The 20,559-nt window shown below is 40.4% G+C and overlaps 1 protein-coding gene across 1 annotated transcript in view; it reads right to left on the bottom strand.

The window, feature by feature from the left end:
• The window catches only part of LOC311089879 (uncharacterized protein), an 832,216-nt gene extending 815,346 nt beyond the window's left edge, over positions 1–16,870 (bottom strand). Inside the window, exons 1-9 of the mRNA XM_084124910.1 lie at positions 16,704–16,870; positions 16,167–16,340; positions 15,363–15,536; positions 15,090–15,260; positions 13,538–13,711; positions 13,218–13,391; positions 9,977–10,147; positions 9,515–9,688; positions 9,154–9,324 (exon numbers count right to left, since the gene is read on the bottom strand). Of these exons, the coding sequence (XP_083981036.1) occupies positions 9,154–9,324; positions 9,515–9,688; positions 9,977–10,147; positions 13,218–13,391; positions 13,538–13,711; positions 15,090–15,260; positions 15,363–15,394 (1,067 nt within the window). The 5' untranslated portion in view covers positions 15,395–15,536; positions 16,167–16,340; positions 16,704–16,870. The remainder of the gene's footprint in view (positions 1–9,153; positions 9,325–9,514; positions 9,689–9,976; positions 10,148–13,217; positions 13,392–13,537; positions 13,712–15,089; positions 15,261–15,362; positions 15,537–16,166; positions 16,341–16,703) is intronic.
• Between the last annotated feature and the right edge of the window lie 3,689 nt (positions 16,871–20,559).

The raw sequence follows: 20,559 nt of genomic DNA, 5'->3' as shown, positions 1-20,559 counted from the left end.
TTTATCCCAATCCGTGAATTAGTGAAACACACTCAGCACACAGTGAACACACAGTGAGGTGAAGCACACACTAATCTCGGCGCAGTGAGCTGCCTGCAACAACAGCGGCGCTCGGGGAGCAGTGAGGGGTTAGGTGCCTTGCTCAAGGGCACTTCAGTCGCTTTTTACTGTTAACCACTGTTATGGATGTGACGTTTTCACATTATGGATGTTAAGTGTCTAAACTAATGACTTTTGATATAAAACTTAAATAGTAATGGCAAAAAATTACAAAACTCTAAATTATCCATGATCCACAGGAATACTCCAGACAGTCTTTTAAAATATACAACTTATATACATAAACACGCAATACAGCCAAATTGCTCCACGTCATTTATTTTTGTAGAAAGCCAGTGCAGGCCTGAGCGGCGGTCATATTTTGTACCGCCATGCGGTACATCTAGTTCTCACTCAGATCCAGCTCTATCAGGTTTGAAGGGTTTGAATTAAACGCTGAAGTCAGAGCAGCACAACCTTTTGCTGTAATACTGTTATTATTCAGTAGACTTGTAGTCAAGACCGCCTAAACCGAGACCAAGACACTACCAAGACCAGAGGGTATCGAGACCAAGACACTACCAAGACCAGAGGGTATCGAGACCAAGACAAGACCAAGCATGCAACGTTCGTCTGTAGGCTATAGGACAACTTAGTTTGAATAAAGGAGCAGACACCTGATCGCCTAAATTAAAAAATAATAATAATCAATGTTATCGATTATCATCTGCAACCGCACTCATCATCCGCACCGTTTTTTTAATCCAAATTTCAAAGCCGCACCCGCCCGTGTGATTGTTTTGCGGTGACGGTCTATGGAAGATGGAATGCTCTGCTGATGCGAGCCGCGAGAAAGCCCTTGTTTGTTCTAGAAAGGATGCAGCAAAGATATTTAATGCTAATGTATGAGGCATAGGCCTACGCTGAGTTTCATTCATTTACGATGAGATGCGCTCTAGTTCACAATGCAATGCAAGTGAACGCGGCACACCAGCGCCGGTTATTATATTGTCTGCTATATCTGCTTTTTATTTATTAAATACATGCAATTGGTTGATAAAACATTTATTAAAATGAAGATACAATTTGTACAAAACGAAATTCGTTTTAAAGAAAGGCTTTTAACAATAAAATGCAATTGAACGTGGCGCGTTGGCGCCTCAATGTCACGGTTATTATATTGTCTGCTATATTGTATTAAGATACAATTTGTACAAAACGAAATTCACTTTAAAGAAAGGCTTTCTACAAAGAAAAACTTAATGAAGTGGTAAAAATCATGTCTGACGATTTACAAAACAAAACTTGCATTGGTAGGCTACTTGGCAAAGAATCAAATACAGTTGGAAACGACGTAGACCATTAATGACACAGACTGTTAACAATTGTTTTTAATTAGTATTTAAATATTCTCTATGATAAAAAATGTTTGTAAAAAATATTTTAATAACACGGTTTTGGCGGTTATAGAGTTCTAATGACGGTGTTCAACTATAACCGTCGGCCTCACGGTTATATACTAACCGTCACACACCCCTATGTGTGTGACTGTGAGCTCACTGTAAATGTTTTTGCAGACTGGTTGAGATCAACTACCGTAAAACTTCAAATAATAGCTGAGTCCCAAATAGACGCCCGTCTCTTTTACACGCCTGGTGTGGCTACAGGTTTGGATAAATAAAGGCCGGTCCCTAATAGAGGCCTGGTCTGTTTTTTAGTTTTGGGTTGTATTTAATCTTCTAAAACCCCTCAGATCATCTGTTTAAGCCAGTTCTATGGAGCAGATTGTGCACTAGGGCTGTCACTTTTGAGAAAAATCAAATTTGAACGGTTATCAAAGCAATGTATTCAAATATATTGGAATATCTACGGAAAAAAACATATATTGCACTGGACTATAAGTGGCATTTATTTAGAAATTTATTTCACACAAAAAAAAAAAACAATGTTACGGACGGGACAGTTCTCCGTTAGGGCTCTAACAGAGTCAACGCGAGCAATGCGAGCGACGTGCTCCCTTTCATAGTCTACAGAGTCTACACGTCGGATGCAAGCAACGCGGGCAGTATCGCATCCACCAACAACGCATAGTATTGCATGCAACGGTGCGTCGCGTATCAAAAACTGGGACGACACATTTTGCTACGCATAGACGCATAATGGCGGCCGAAGCGTAGCGATGCATAGCATTGCGGGCGCGTATGCATAGCGATGCGTTGACTCTGTAAGAGTCCTTACAGACGTGAGCGCTCTGAAAGCGGCACTAAAAGTAGCATAAGCCCGATAAGCGCGGTTTTAAAGGGAAAGGAAAGGGTTTTTTTGGGGGGGGGGGTTTTATGCGGTTAAGTGCTCACGGAAGAGATGGGTTTTCAGCTGTCTTTTGAATGATGTCAGGGATTCTGCACTCCGGATGAGGGTGGGGAGAGCATTCCACCAGCATGGAACTGTGAATGAGAATGTTCTGGAAAGTGATTTTGTGGCTTTCTGTGATGGAACCACAAGACGTCGCTCATTGACCGATCGTAGGCTTCTGGTAGGGATGTAGACTTGTAGGAGTGAGTGAAAGTAGGAGGGAGCTGAACCTGTGATAGATCTGTAAGCAAGTGTCAATGCCATGAACTTGATGCGAGCAGCGAGTGGTAGCCAGTGCAGAGAGATGAACAGAGGAGTGACGTGGGCCCTCTTGGGCTCGTTGAAGACAAGACGAGCTGCAGCGTTCTGAATCATTTGTAGAGGTTTGGTTGCACATGATGGAAGTCCAGCCAGAAGAGCATTGCAGTAGTCAAGCCTAGAAATGACTAGGGCCTGGACGAGAACTTGTGTTGCATGCTCAGTAAGGAAAGGCCTGATCTTCCTGATGTTGTGCAGTGCAAACCTGCATGATCGAGCTGTCTTTGAAATGTGATCTGTGAAGGTCAGCTGGTCATCAAATGTTACTCCAAGATTTCTGACCGACCTTGATGGGGTGATTGATGATGATTCTAGCTGGATAGTGAAGTCGTGCTGTAGAGACTGATTGGCAGGGAGGACGAGAAGCTCAGTCTTTGCCAGGTTTAGCTGCAGGTGATGTTCCTTCATCCATGCCGAGATGTCCGCCAGACAGCTTGAGATCCGTGCAGCTACTGTGGGATCATCTGGTTGAAATGAGAGGAAGAGCTGTGTGTCATCAGCATAGCAGTGGTAGGAGAAACCATGTGCCTGTATGATGTGTCCCAGTGATGTGGTGTAGATGGAGAAGAGGAGGGGACCAAGAACTGAACCCTGAGGAACCCCTGTGGTCAGTTGATGTGCTCTGGATACCTCACCTCTCCATGCAACCTTGAATGATCTACCTGTGAGATAGGACTCAAACCAGTGGAGTGAGGTTCCTGTGATGCCCAGTGATGAGAGGGTGGACAGAAGGATCTGATGATTCACAGTGTCGAAGGCAGCAGACAGATCCAGGAGAATGAGAACTGAAGATTTGGAAGCAGCTTTTGCGATCCATAGGGCTTCTGTGACCGACAGTAATGCAGTCTCAGTTGAATTGCTGAGTCTTCTGGACGAATCCAGGTCTCAGTCAAGCCCAAGATACTAAGAGTAGAATGAGATGCAAAGGCTGGAATGAAGTCAGCTTTATTGACTGCTGACTGACAATTCCATAGACCCACGGAAAGAGAGAGAGGTGTGTGTGAGGATGAGAGAATGGGATGCAGATTAGCAGTATTGCGCTGCCTTTTGCGCGTGATAAAAGGGCGTTGCCGAGAGATAACAGGAATGTATTGAAAGCACATGTTGAGTAAGGTGAAAAATAAGATAAAAATAAGATAAAAAGTGGGAAGGGAAAGGGGGAAGAAGATACTTAAGTGCCTTTCTGGTGTCCTTGCTCGGTGGAGTCGCGCAGGTAGAGTCGCTGGTCTTTACCCGAGTCGGTCTTCGCACGAAGAGGCTGAACACGAGAGCTGAGCGCTTCCTCTGACGCTTCCGCGACAGCACGCAAATTACATAGATACAATGCTTTCACCGCTTGAGTGAGGACAGCTGTCTCGGTCCGGCAATTAAGTAAATACAGCGAAAATGGGCCAAATCGAAACTAGCTGCTAGGAGTCAATACTTAAGTGCAATTAAACTGCAATAATTTTCACACGCGGCTGTTTTTTAATGTAGCAACGCGTCTAAATAAAATACAGAATTATGTGAAGTTAAAAATGACAAATAAGCAGAGAATCGAAGATAGGCTTACCTTGACTCAAATACAACACTGAAATAACAGGAGAACTGAAGTATTCAGAAAAACCACTTGCGCGCTCTTGCCGTGTCCACTGTACTGACCGCTTGTCCGGTATGTATATATGGAACCTATATGTATATATGGAACCTATATGTAACCACTTGAGAAATATATATAAACATGTATCTAATTTTCTCATCTAATGATTTTCCTTCTATGTGGTTTGGCCTTTGTATTCTTGTAAACTTTTGGGATTAATGTTTCAGACTTTGTTGCATACTATAGTTTACCAAAATCATATGTGTGGCACGTTTAGTCTCTATAAACTCCAATCTTCGTCCCCCATTTGTTAATTTACATTACATCTGGCTAACTTTGTGACGCATTAGTATTATAAGCATCTTAAAGATTATTGTTTAAACATCCAATCAAATTACATGTTCAAAGGCCTGCTTGAACAAAAGGTCGTTTTTAACTGCAAGAAACAGTTTGCAAGAAACTTTTTAACTGCAAGAAACTACAGCGTTGGCTGTTGTCTACTGGCTATTTAAATCTAGCGGGTTTAGTGTATCGTGTCGCAAATACAATGACACTGGTAGTGACGATTCTGTCTGACCAATCAGTGATCTGCAGTGTTTTCACGTCGCATTTTAGTATCAGTAGGGTACGCTTGGAACCTCAACAGAGGTGCTACCATTTAAAGCGAGCCGAAGCGAGACGTACCGTACCGTACCATGCAGTGGAAATGCGTCATAAGTGAGCCGTACCGAACCGAGCCGTATCGTACCATAGAGTGGAAATGTGCCAAAGCGTGCCGTACTGAACCGAGCCGTACCGTACCATGCAATGGAAAAGCACCATAAGCTCTCTTAGCTCTCTTCCTCTCGTACTGGAATCCTGACGTGAAGATGATGCTGAATTAGAAGTTTCTAAGGACCCTCCAAGTTTGTGCCAGGCTGCGGCCTTGTCTTTCCATTCACCAAAGATACTCTGACTACCACTGGTTCTCTCTCATCAAGACCACATCAGCAAAGATCAACTGGAGCCTCAACAAATTGCATCAGGACAGTTTAGTTCAAATGGGCGAGACGTGCAAGTATCAGACTTAGTCATTATTTGATACATTAAGAATCCTTACCCCTTTTTAAAGAAAGGCGTGTTAGAACTAAACTGATGGTTTGCTCAAGGCTGTTGATCTGCTGAATTTAAAACAATGCTATAACTTCTTGCTTTCCTGTATTCTGCTTCAGCTCTCTTTCCCTTGGTAAACTGTATGCATGTATGTGTTTGTATTTTAGAGTAGTTTAAGTGTTTAGACTAGTTAATAAAATCTTGTTCATGTCACACGTAAAGTTGTCTGTGTCTCAAGCTCATAACTGGAGTCACTAATCATTTTAGATTTTGGCTACAGCTCTTAGTAGTACTGTAAATTAAGAAAGACCTTTCCCATGCCCCGGAAATGTATATTTCTTAGAGTTAATAAACAATTAATCCTGAGTGTTCACGGGACAAACAGGTTAATTGATGGTAATATTAATTTACGACATTAAGTTAATTATATTGACTGATACAAATATTCATAATCAATTATAACCAGTTATGATTGATTATTAATATTTCATACAGCTAATTTGCTACACATGCTTTTCATCTTCAGAAACATCTTCCTTCCTCTGCATATTGCACGAGGACTGCTGAATAATGTGGAACAACCTCTTTAAGAAATGTTACCATTTACCTAAGACGAATTGGCAAACTACTATACAACTTTATAGTATTTTTAACTTTATAGTAACTTTATTTAAAAATTCACAGTACCCTCAAAACTATAACCAACAAAGGTCCAAGCAGGCTCCAAGATGTCTGCTCTAGCACCAATATCAACTTTTCTTCTCCTGCTGACATTAGCCAGTCTAAAGGACTTCAGAGACAATCCAGGTGCAGGAAGGAAAGATAGATAAAGCCCATAAAAAGCACTTCTCTCCATTTGATTCATAGAAATGCAACTTCACCATCAATGAACTGCTGATGTAACCCCTTCTGTCCTAACCGAACCGCATGTAACACTTCTGTACTAACCGAACCGCACTTAACACTTCTGTCCTAACCAAACCGCACTTAAAGAGCATCTTGCAGGTTAGAAGACCCAACAAGTCAATGTATAGAAAAATAATGTAGGAACTAGATTTTCTTTTTTTTTTTAATTATAAATACGCTACAGTGGCTTCTGGAGCAAGCGGGAAGGAAGTCGACCGGAAGTTGAAGCTGGCCACGTGCCACCATCTTGTAGCAGAACTTCACCTGCTGTTAGCATTCCATTGACTCCCATTCATTTTGGCATCACTTTAACAGCGAATAACTTTACATCTGAGGCGTTTGAAGACTCCATTTGTCCATTATTTATTTCTAAAGAAACACGACAACGTATAAAATGCTCCATTACCTTGTAGCTTATGTTATGGCCCCGTAGAAGCAGTTTTTGTAAAAGTAGGCTAACGATTGCATCATAACCACGCGACTCTCTGTCGCACAGTAGAGAGATTACCGTATGGACAGGATGAGAAGCTCGCAGGCAATCGGGGGGGACGAGGAGGCAAAATGACAAAATAATTAATCAGAATACCTAGCAAAAGTTTCTCCTGCTCCAAGCTCATGGACACCTCCTACTCACACTCTCCGTCTCTGCAAGTTTCGGAAGGGAATGATTCAGATTTCTCATGCCACAGCCACTAGAAGACAGACGGGTTGCTCACGTCACATCTACGTCGTCAAGCTCAGTTTGAGTCTGCGCGTCAGGAACGGAAGTCCTAAAAAAAATCGCTAAAAATGGGCTTCACTTGTCTCAACTGAGCTCCAATGAGATGGCTCTGTCCACTTCTTATACTGTCTATGTTCTGGAGTCGTTTTTGTGAGAAAATTTTATTTCCGCATCTGAAAATGGGCGTGACGGGCGTGACATAGCACGAGGGAGAGCGGTCGATTCAAACAACAGGGAAAAGTGGATCGCAATGACATTTCGGACGCTGAGGAAATTGTTGACGGACCACAGCCATACAATTATGAGCCTGCTAGGCTGCCAAGAGAGCAGGGACAGGCAGGATTAATGTTAGACAGAACATATTGGAATTTACAATAACAGAAACTAAGCTTTGATCAGGCGTTTGTCATGCTCATTAATATCCACCCAGACTAACGTTACGTGATATAACTTAGCGGTTTCTCATCGAGAGACAGAGAGATATTTATTCCTGATACATTTTTTGTTCCATAGGTGCTTGTGTGGGAAATGCGAGGCAATGTTTACAGCTGAGGAAAGTCAGTGTTGCAGGGAGGTGGATGCATACTGGGCCTTAGTGGAAAATGCCAAATTTCCATGGTTGAAGTTAGTGTTACAGTAAAGCCATGGTGAATGTTGCTGATCTGTGGACACTGGATAGTTCGTTCATTCATTGCACAATGTTTATTCCTGGTTTCCACGTCAGCGCTGTTCGATCCGTTAATAACGGAGAAATGTGAATATTTCTCACTAGATCTCGCAGCGATGTTATTACTAATGTGGCGAATTCAAATGCTTTATTTAACGTACTGGATCTCGCAGTAACAGTGTTGCTTGATCAGGCTCGCGCTGCACTGGTCCAAACTGATAAACGGTCCACACAAACACAATAACGAGTAGCTCGGTTTCGTTCCGCTTACATTGCGTTTGCCAGTTGATGTTGTGCTCGCGCCTACATCCGGCGGGAGAACCCGAAGATGCGTGCACTGAAGGAACCGCACCAGCTCTGAGTCTCACCCGGTTCTTACTTCGGTATCCCATGTTGAACTCCATCATATCGCCGGGACGATAATCCTCCGATCTGAAGTGAACGCTACACACGACTGCGTTTTCCGAAGCCGACGCGGAAGAGAAATCCCGTCTCTTCACCTGCACAAACCGCACCCAGGCACGAAAGATAGCACCGTCCTTTTTCTTGTTAGGAAACCGGTGGACTCGATGTTCTGACAGGCTGGAGTTTTTGCAAGCTCCACAAACACATAAATTTACCATAACGATAATAAATTGAAATACAAAAACTACTGAAAACACACCGACTCACGACCGCTCTTACTGAATACCAACCTACTCTGCACTGAGCTGCGGCAGAGCACAGCACACGTCTACCTCATGTGACGTAAAATGACGCGATGTTGAAAAAAAGCGGTTTGTACGAGCAGTCAAAGAAACGCTCACTTTATCTACTAAATTGGTGTCCTTATGTCGTTTTAAAACATTTTAAATCCTGCATTATCTTTTCATATGGTATTTTCATACACGGTTATATATTCATTTAGATTTTTTTTTTTTACCTGCAAGATGCTCTTTAACACTTCTGTCCTAACCGAACCGCACTTAAAACTTCTGTCCTAACCGAACCGCACTTAAAACTTCTGTACTAACCGAACTGCACTTAAAACTTCTGTCCTAACCGAACTTTGCTGAGGCACTTCTGAAATGTCTTCCATGTGTTGTTGTCATGGTCTCAAACTCAGTTCCTGGAGGGCCACAGCCTTGCACAGTTTAGCTACAACCAGCTCCAACTGACATCTGATTGGAAGCTTCTAGTAATGCTGAAGAGCTTGATTAGCTGGATCAGGTGTGTTTGATTAGGGTTGGAGTAAAACTGTGCAGAGCTGTGGCCCTCTAGGAACTGAGTTTGAGGCCAGTAGAGACCAGTATATTCTTGTCAAGAAAAATGAGACAGAAACATCAATTGTGAGCGGGGTGGCCAAGCTCCACTCCTGCAATAAGAGCACTGTATCAAATGATGAATTTAAATTTCAGTACATATTTGCTGATGACACTTAATATAATGTGGGATACTTCAATGCAAAGTATAACTTTGAAACTTGTGTAAATTACTCACATCAGTGTGTTGAGTTTACAGTGTTTATCCTGCAGTAGAGCAGTGATCTGATTCACTCGTGTGTCTCCTAGTTTACGTCCACTCAGATTCAGTTCTCTCAGGAGTAACGGGTTTTTACCCACAATTCTTCTCACATACTCGCAGGCTTTATCTGCATCATGACTCAAAAACCTGCAGAAGGGAAGATGTAAAAGGTTTAAAAATCAACTAAACTTAATGTAATAAGTTTGTTTCATTTACCTTGAATTTTTTTAAATATAATAACCTGCACAATTTGTTGTTGCATAAAAGTTTGTGAAATAATGTTTCTATGAATAATTCACCCGCATATAATTTGTTATACTATTTCATCACGTCTCACCTCAGTGTTTTCAGTGAACACTTCTGATCCTGTAGTAAATCTCTGAGCTCCTTCACTCCTGATTGTCCAGGATCATTTCCTCTGAGATCCAGCTCTATCAGGTGTGAAGGGTTTGATCTCAGAGCTGAAGCCAGAGCTTTATAACCTTCTTCTGTGATACTGCAGTCTGAAAGTCTACAGAAAGGACATTTATTTATAATAGAATTTATTTTACAATTAATATCACTACAAAAAAGACTTCACTACAGTATTATTTAACAGTATTTTTTTTAATTGTATAATGTTTGACTATGCAGGTTGACTGCAGTGCTACAAAAATACTCATAACATATCAAACCTTCTGTAACAGACAAAGCAATAGTGACACAAACATTGTTATTGTTTTAAGAAAAAATATATTTCTCAGTTCACAGCCCCTTTAACTTTGAACAAAATAAATGTTATTTAAACAAACAATCTCACCTGAGTTTCTCCAGTGTGCAGTTTGTATTTTCTAATCCGTTCTGGAGTTTCTTCACTCCTGAATCCTGCAGATTATTGTTGCTGATGTCAAGCTCTTTCAGACTGGAGTTTGATCTCAGGACTGTAGCGAGAGCTGAACAGCTTTCCTCGGTTAGACCACACTTACGCAGCCTAAAATGATGATCAGATGAGGGAGAATTTACAAACACATTTCCAGAGAAGTTGGTACATTTTGTAAAATGCAATAAAATCAACAGTCTGTGATTTGTTACTTTTCTTTAACCTTTATTTAACTGACCTTTAAGTAACACAGAAGAGATTTCCAATGTTTTCACTGGCCAACTTAATTGTGTTTTGAAATAAATAAAAAATGTGACGGCTGCATCACACTCTAAAAGAGTTGGGACTGAGGCATGTTTACCACTGTGTAACATCATCTTTTCTTTTAAATAAACTTTTTAACTGTTTGGGAATTACAGTTTTGCAAGTGGAATTTTTGCCTAATCTCGCTTGTTACAAGACTTCAGCTACTAAACAGTCCATGGTTGTTGTTCTCTGATTCTCCTTTTCATGATGAGCCATACATTTTCAATAAGAGAGATCTGGGGCTGTATTCACAAAACATCTTAAAGGGCACTTATTATGCCCCTTATCACAAGATGTAAAATAAGTCTCTGATGTCCCCAGAGTGTGTATGTTAAGTTTTAGCTCAAAATACCGCACAGATCATTTTTTACAGCATGTTTAAATTGTCACTTTTTGGGGCTCAGAAATACACGCTGTTTTTGTGTGTTTCCCTTTAAATGCAAACGAGCTGCTGTTGCCTGCAAAGAGGGCGGAGCTTCAAGAGCTCATGCTCAGTCAGGACAATATCATGATATAATATCAAAAAAATAAACTCTCAGTAACGCTGTTCATTTCGACCCGGAGTCGGACAATAATGCCCACAGAGACAGAATATATGCTGTATATAGAACAGGTATAGTTTAGTTTAATAACAGATATAATGTATTTGTCATCTGCTTTTATCCACTATTAATACAAGCCTGTTGTAGCGGACCACAGTTTTACTCCAGAAAATCACTGTAAGAGCTGAATGAACACAGTATAAGAAGTGCGCATTAAAGTCTTATCCATAAACTCTCTCTCTCTCCGTTTCATTATCATCAAGAAACACAGTAAAGTACACAAAACACTTGTTACAAGTACAGTAAACAAATATATACACCTTTTCAGTGGGTGCTTAATAAACTGGTAAACTTTATATCCGTAAAACGACTCGATGAGCTGTCATAAAGAGCACCCTCTCCTTTCCATTACTGCCGTGATCAGTACATTAGGCCTATCACTCCGGAGACTGTAAGATGGATCATGAACAGTTGGTACTGATCCATCTTCGTGTAACAACGGGTAGCCTGGGTTTCCCCATACTGCCTTGCTCGCAGCGCGATTCTATTCACGCTGCTAGGCAGTCTGGACACCATGGGACAATTTTTCCCCTGAAAAAGGGAACCAATCACAGAACGGGGAGGGAGCAGCAAGATGATGACGACACCGAAGCAGTTTGTTTATATCAGACTCGACGTTACCTTCTACCCTCATGTTTATCTTTCACAAACGGTAATATTCGCTAAACGCCATCGTGTACAAATAAATCTTTGACCCATCGTCTTTTTCCTCGTCGAATTTCTCTCACTCTACATACGTCATCTGGTATAATTGAAGCGATTGGCTATGAGCTACATACAGGCGCATTTGATAGACATTCATAGCGCCCAATAAACGGCTCTGGGCATTCGTAAACCACGCCTCAAATACGAGAAAATGCGCACGTAGTTTCCAGACCAAGTCTCAATGAGACTTGGTCTGACGTTAGCCAGGCTAAACAACGGGAGTAAATGATGTCTGTTATGTCCAAGACTGTTATGTGACTGTTATGAACAATTAAATGATAATTGTTCACGTTAAACCATATAGATTTTTAGGTGAATTTCAGGTGATCTCAGCATGAGAGAGAAAAGGGACAGGGGAATGGGGGGTCAAGGGAAAGAGATGTAGATTAGGATGATGCCTAGTTGAGACTTGCGTCTCGAATGGTGATGCTAATTTCACAAGAGAGAGTTCAAATGTTAATTTCCAGAAAGGTCCTTTGTCTTCTCAGGGAGTGGCTGTTCCTCAAACAGACTGTCCGGCATTTTCTAATTTCATTTTCCCATTCTATGAGTGCCCATCTGTTTTCAATGAAGCTAACTTCAGCAGCTTGGTGTCATTTATACACTCATTAAACTTTGACGGGTGAGGTGCTGACAAAAGACGGTCATTGCTACACTGTAAAATGATGGCGCCATGCAGCCATGTGCTTTTTTTAAACAAATTTAATAGGGTTTAATGTTACATTATCAGCTTGGAAAGTTAGCTAATTTGACTAGAATTTTTTTTTAAGAAAGTTGATTGAAGAAAAGGTGGATTGGCAGAAGTACTTGCTTTTTGGTGTGTTTACATTGCAGGAACTAGGAATGATTTTACTTATAGGAACCCCTTTTAAGGGGAACTAAATTAGCTCCTACTTCAGAGTAGGGTCTAAACCAGCACTATGGGTACTATAGTGACGCAAGTGTACACTGACTGGCTGAATACATGAGAAACACAGACACTGAATATTTTTAAAAGATGTGTAAACACAGTTTACATATACTCACAGCAAGCTTACATCACTGAGTTCCAACTGGCGGTGTGCATGCAAACAGGAAAATTACCGCAGGAGAATATTTATTCTCAGGGGACCGCCCTGGTGACTAGTTCCTATAACTACCCGGGTGCAAAAGCCCTTAAAGAAGGGTTTCAAACCAATTTTAGGGCCAGATGGGCAGAATTACTTTTTTTTTAAAACCTTAGTGCGCTGACAATTACATTAATATTAACCATACAAACTACAATTCTGCCTGTGTTAACGTATACAAATTGTGTGTGTTTTACACAAGCTGTTTTTTGCAGGTCCAGAATAGAGATTGGCCAAAATAAAAATAAATAATAATAAAAAAAGTTTAGATTTATGGTCAGTGGAGCAGAGCATCTCTATTTTTATCATTGTTCAAATCATCCCGCTGGCCGGATTAGACAAACCTGTAGGCCGTATTCAGCCCACGGCCGTATGTTTGACACCCCTGCCTTACAGTGTTTTGGTCACCTGATTTCTTTGAGACACTTTAAATGTACTATAACAAGTGAACACAATACTCACATCAGTGTGTTGATTTCACAGTGTTTATCCTGCAGTAGAGCAGCGATCTGATTCACTCGTGCGTCTCCTAGCTTACGTTTATTCAGATTCAGCTCACTCTGGAATAACGGGTTTTTACCCAAAATGTCTCTCACATACTGACAGGCTTCGTCTGCAGCAGGACTTTGTAATATCCTAGAAACAAAGACAGTACACTGATATTTCACAAGTGTGCACGGCACAGATGTGGTAAAAGAATATTGATGCAAGTAAGTGCAGAAATATAGTTTGATGGTTTAATTCACTTTCAGATAAAATCTTAATTTGTAGAAAACACTCACCTCAGTGTTTTCAGTGAACGGCAAACATTATTTTGTACATTAATGAGGTGTTTCACTCCCAATTGTCCAGGATCATTTTTTGTGAGATCCAGCTCTATCAGGTGTGAAGGGTTTGATCTCAGAGCTGAAGCCAGAGCTTTATAACCTTCTTCTGTGATACTGCAGTCTGAAAGTCTACAAAACATGAAAACTTAGAATGAACACTAGAACTGAAATGAACACTGCTGTAAATACAGTCAGTTTTGAACTGTAAATAGTTGAGATAAGCAGGCATGTTGTGTAACAGTATATTGGATTAGTATTCAGTCTTAAGTGACATCAGCCTAATAATAAACCTGCTGCTATCATTTTAATCAAAGAACAAAAGACAAAGAGAAAACCCCCTCACTGCTCTTGACTCAATAACTTTTGTGACTTTAGTTGTAAGCATTAGCACCTGAAAAACATAAAGCCGTGTTTGTTTAATTTGTCTTTTCATTCTATTGTATTGTGCCAACGTTTGCTATTTATTTGTTCCTATTTTATAATTACTAGGGCTGTCAAAGTTAGCGCGTTAATAACGCGTTAACGCAAAATCATATTAACGGCACTAATTTTTTTAACGCGCGATTAACGCAGCGCGTATTTTCTGTTTGACCCGTGGCCCAGCCCCTAGTTGGAGAACTGGAGATACACAGTGTTGCCAACTTAGCGACATTGCAGACCCCTTTAGCCATTTCTTCCCTTCAAAAAAGCACCCAAACATTATTTAGTTTCTGAGAATCTACCGGTACCGCCGGTACTGCTCTCTCAGCACGCGCGCGCACCTCTCTCTCTCTCTCTCTCTCTCTCTCTCTCTCTCTTAATGGGTCGCGTTTCAGTCACCATTTCAAATTCATTCTGTTGTTTGACAACAGAAACAGTAAAATATACCAATGAAAACAGTTTTATTGAGAATTTAGCTTCATCAAAATGGGCACAGTGAGAGACAAACTACAATGTAATAGGCTAATAAATAATAAATGTATATTTAGCATTTTCAGAAGAGCTGCCCTGTCATGCAAAAATCTAAACATGTTTGTGTTAGTAAATTGCTCAGTGCAAAGAAAGAGAAGTAATGGGTACCTGGTATTTCTTTGTTCTTTCTACATGTGTCTAATAGACATGAACAAGTTCTTTGAAAAACATCTATGACCTTTGAAACATGTCTCATCCTTATGCTCTATATTGACTATGGTTTCAATAATAAACATACATTTGCATAAAGCATCTATATTTATCCATGCCCACGTTGATTAGAGTATTGCAAACTTGAAAAGTATTAATTTAAGGTACATTTAGAACAAATAAAAAAATGTGTGATTAAATGCGATTAATCGCGAGTTAACTCATGACAATATGCGATTAATCGCGATTAAAAAATAATAATCGATTGACAGCCCTAATAATTACAAATCAAAATTAAAAAACTATTCTTAGATTTTTCCTCACTTCTGAAGGTGAGTGGACTCAAATATATGCAACTGATAAGCAAGTGTTGTGGTGTTGAAAGCTGATGGTGAAATGTACTCACTTGAGTATCTTCAGCTCACACACAGGATTCTTCAGTCCCTTACAGATCTCTTTGACTCCAGAGTCCAGCAGACGGCTGTTGTTCAGGTTCAGCTCTTTCAGGATGGTTTTAGAGGAGAGAACAGTAGCTAGAACTGAACAGCTTTTCTCTGTCTGCTCACAATTATTCAGCCTGAACACAGAAACACCATCATTTATTATTCAGTACATATTTAACACACATCAGATCAACAGATCTCAGAGAAATTATAATGTATAAATTATGTTGACTCACTTGATTTTCTCCACTTTGCTATGAGAGTCCATCAAAAGAGCAGAGAGCTTCTCTCCATCCAGATCTCCTAATTTATCTTCACTCAGATCCAGTTCTGTCAGTAATAATGGACTTTTACCCAGAACTTTAGTGAGACACTCACACGCTTCCTGTGCAGCAGCACTTTTCAAAAACCTACAGGAAGTAGAATTACAAATCAGATAATATTCCAATTTTATGCCTTTTGCAGCTTCATCCTGAATGAGTCACTAAACAGAGTAGAATGATTTACTACAAGCATTTGTATCAATGAATTAAACCAAAATGAAATTTACAGGATGTAATAACCATAAAATATACATAAACATACAGAACGCAAACAAACAATATGCCATTTTCATGTATAAGCAAACACCAGTAAGAGAAAATACAGAAATGTATTTTCATTGTTTTCACTTAATACTTCTTTACACATAAACAGAACACATTAAACAGAATATCTATAATTACAGTAGCTGATCAAAACTAAAACATGCCCAAAACTAATACTAACAGAAAATGATAATGTGATATGATAATTTGTCCAAACACACATGACACCGCCAGACAAATACACTGAGTCATTATCAGAAATTATATGCTGAACACAAATATAACAAAACTTATTAATGGAAATAATAGTGGAAATTCTATTGTCCCAGTGATCAGCCAATTATATCTCAGGCACTGATATATTTTGCACCTCTAGTCCAGTGTAGTATTAATGTATAGTGTTGTGTAATATCTGGTTAAAATCATAGTTATGATAATTGTCTCGTTTATTACCTGATGGTCTTTAATGTACAGCGTTCATCCTTTAGTAAATCACTGAGCTCCTTCACTCCTGATTGTCCAGGATCATTTCCTCTGAGATCCAGCTCTATCAGGTGTGAAGGGTTTGATCTCAGAGCTGAAGCCAGAGCTTTATAACCTCCTTCTGTGATACTGCAGTCTGAAAGTCTGTGTATGAAAGAAGCTGTTAAGCACTTAATGATCTACACTACATAAGCAAAACACATGTATAAATAGAGATGACTATTTAAATCATAAAAAAACCTAATAATTGTAAAAATTACTATAAAAAGCATTGCCAAATGCTTGGCAATTAGAAAATTTGGTGTGAAAATTTAGCAATATTTTTATTTTAATATGAGCAAAAATCTGACCCACAGATAAGCAACCGATGTCTTAATATAACATCTGCCTAATTTAAATATTTCAATTTCATCAAAACATAGCAATGTACAAAAGTGGTAATTTCAATTAAATGGACACAGAGAAGTACATTATCATGCAGAAATGTAGATAAATGAAAATACACACTTAATTTTCTCCAATATGCATTCAGGATTTTCCAACAGAACACAGATGTTCTTTATTCCAGAGTTTCCGAGTTTATTCTCACTCAGATCCAGCTCTATCAGGTTTGAAGGGTTTGAATTAAACGCTGAAGTCAGAGCAGCACAACCTTTTGCTGTAATACTGTTATTATTCAGTAGACTTGTAGTCAAGACCGCCTAAACCGAGACCAAGACACTACCAAGACCAGAGGGTATCGAGACCAAGACAAGACCAAGACCAAGACAGACCAAGTCAAGACCAAGACCAAGTCCAGACCGGAGGGGAAAAAAACAGACTAGTGTTGAAGCTAAGCAATAACTGGTATGAATTCAAGAACAGCAGCATACTAGGATTCAACCGCAGTTTACATTCAATACATATTAGACGGTATTACTTCAACTACAGGCAGAACAATACAGAGACAGACCATGTCATGTGTGTGACTGTGAGCTCACTGTAAATATTTTTGCAGACTGGTTGAGATCAACTACCGTAAAACTTCAAATAATAGCCGAGTCCCAAATAGACGCCCGTCTCTTTTACACGCCTGGTGTGGCTACAGGTTTGGATAAATAAAGGCCGGTCCCTAATAGAGGCCTGGGGCCTCATGTATAAAACTTTGCGTAGATTTCATCCTTAAAGTGTGCGTACGCACATAAGGCAGAATTTGCGTACGCACAAAAGTTTTCAGATTTATAAAACCGTCCGTACGCCAGAACCTGCGCAGAATTCACTTTATAAATCCCAGTCAGCGGAAGATTGTGCGCACATGCGTCTCCACCCTGAAATAACCATATATGGAGCTTACAACGCCTAGTTTTACTATGCATATCCTCATCTGCATATCATTTGCATATGATTATTCATCCACGTGATAACGTTTAACGGTACAAGACACATTACATTAATAAAAATCATGTATTTGCCTATCCTTGTCTTGTTTTTGAATACATAAATCAAATAGTGTAAAATACATTTAATCTTTTCCACTGGCCGAATAGTTTTTTTAATTGATTTATATTTTTAATGGAAACAGATAGGCCTTGGGCATTATTTGCACGAAACTATTTTCTCAGACAATCTGGTATTATCATGATAAGCAATTATCTCTGTGGTTAAAACATTTAAACACAGCACGCTACAGGAAACGTGTTCAAAAACATCGCATCCACAACAAATATTTCTATTGATTGAATTTGAATATAAAAAATGTTGTACCTTCTCAGTAATGATTTCATGTTTAAGTGTTCTCCATTAATTTGAATGGCATATTTAATCTAAATGTTTATATCATAAGTAAAACATAGTTTATATCAGAAGTATTTTATTTATTTAAACTGTTATTTGCATCAGTTTCACTAAACGGCCCAACGCGCTCGCTGGCGCGGACATTTAAGAAGGGATGGATATTTGCTTCAAGTGACAGGTTGGTGAGCGAAATTATATTTGTATTATCTTGTATTTCTTTAGATTTTCTGTCTAAAAGTGATCTTCTGCAAGACACCAGTGCAGAGCTATAATGAAATAGAGTCAAAATTTTATTAAAATCAATGAATCTATCAAACTCCATCATAATCATATCATAATGATAATTCAGGTTGATGCAATTTGATTTATTGGGTGATGTAATAGGATAATTTAGAAGTTTTTCATTTTAAATAGTTATTGCTATTTGGGCCAGTTGGTGTCGCCAAAACACATACTCTTCTAAAAGAGTGCGTACGCACGGTCAAGAGCATCCTTACGGTGCGCACTTATCTACGCCTAGTTTATTTTTTATAAATCCCGATATGTGCGTGGAAAAATGCGTACGCATATTTCTATGCCCATTTTGTGCGCACGCAACGTTTATACATCAGGCCCCTGGTCTGTTTTTTAGTTTTGGGTTGTATTTAATCTTCTAAAACCCGTCAGATCGTCTGTTTCAGCCAGTTCTATGGAGCAGATTGTGCACTAGGGCTGTCACTTTTGAGAAAAATCAAATTTAAACGGGTATCAAATATCAAGCAATGTATTCAAATATATTGGAATATCTACGGAAAAAAAACATATCGCACTGGACTATAAGTGGCATTTATTTAGAAATTTATTTCACAAAAAAAAAAAAAACAATGTTACGGACGGGACAGTTCTCCGTTAGGGCTCTAACAGAGTCAACGCAAGCAATGCGAGCGACGTGCTCCCTTTCATAGTCTACAGAGTCTACACGTCGGACGCAAGCAACGTGGGCAGTATCGCCCCCACCAACAACGCATAGTATTGCATGCAACGGTGCGTCGCGTATCAAAAACTGGGACGACACATTTTGCTACGCATAGACGCATAATGGCGGCCGAAGCGTAGCGATGCATAGCCTTGCGGGCGCGTATGCGTAGCGATGCGTTGACTCTGTAAGAGCCCTTACGGACGTGAGCGCTCTGAAAGCGGCACTAAAAGACTGCTTTAAAACTTTCACAGAGACCTCAAACAGAAAGCACAAAGCCTGTCTTTAAATTTAATTTCGTTTTGTATTAATTGTATCTTAATTTTGATCAATGTTTCATCAACCATTTGCCTGGATTTAAAAAATAAGAAGTAAATATATACTGCTCAAAAAAATAAAGGGAACACTTTTTAATCAGAGAATAGCATCAAGTCAGTTAAACTCCTGGGATATTGATCTGGTCAGTTAAGTAACAGAGGGGGTTGGTAATCAGTTTCGGCTGCTTTAGTGTTAATGAAATTAACAGTAGGTGCACTAGATGGGCAACAGTGAGACAACCCCCAAAACAGGAATGGTTTTACAGGTGGAGGCCACTGACATTTTTTCCCTACTCATCTTTTCGGACTGTTTTTCACCAGTTTTGCATTTGGCTAGGGTCAGTGTCACTACTGGTAGCATGAGGCGGTACCTGGACCCTACAGAGGTTGCGCAGGCAGTCCAGCTCCTTCAGGATGGCTCATCAATACGTGCCATTGCCAGAAGGTTTGCTGTGTCTCCCAGCACAGTCTCAAGAGCATGGAGGAGATTCCAGGAAGACAGACAGCTACTCTAGGAGAGCTGGACAGGGCCGTAGAAGGTCCTTAACCCATCAGCAGGACCGGTATCTGCTTCTTTGTGCGAGGAGGAACATGATGAGCACTGCCAGAGCCCTACAAAATGACCTCCAGCAGGCCACTGGTGTGAATGTCTCTGACCAAACAATCAGAAACAGACTTCATGAGGGTGGCCTGAGGGCCCGACGTCTTCTAGTGGGCCCTGTGCTCACTGCCCAGCACCAGGGAGCTCGATTGGCATTTCCCACTGAACACCAGAATTGGCAGGTCCGCCACTGGTGCCCTGTGGTTTTCACAAATGAGAGCAGGTTCACCCTGAGCACGTGACAGACAGGAAAGGGTCTGGAGAAGCCGTGGAGAATGTTATGCTGCCTGTAACATCGTTCAACATGACCGGTTTGGTGGTGGGTCAGTGAGGGTCTGGGGAGGCATATCCATGGAGGGACGCACAGACCTCTGCAGGCTAGACAATGGCACCCTGACTGCCATTAGGTATTGGGATGAAATCCTTGGGATTCATTGTCAGACCCTATGCTGGTGCAGTGGGTCCTGGGTTCCTCCTGGTGCACAACAATGCCCGGCCTCATGTGGCGAGAGCATGCAGGCAGTTCCTGGAGGATGAAGGAATGATACCATTGAAGGGCCACCACGCTCACCTGACCTACATCCAATAGAACACCTCTGGGACATTGTGTTTTGGTCCATCTGACATCACCTGGTTGCACCTCAGACTGTCCAGGAGCTCAGTGATGCGCTGATCCAGATCTGGGAGGAAATACCCCAGGACACCATCCGTCGTCTC

This window comes from Abramis brama (genome assembly GCF_963993115.1).
Source record: "Abramis brama genome assembly, chromosome: 9".
NCBI lineage: Eukaryota > Metazoa > Chordata > Actinopteri > Cypriniformes > Leuciscidae > Abramis > Abramis brama.
Note: the sequence above shows the minus strand (reverse complement) of the source record. Positions and strands in the feature narration are given on the sequence as shown.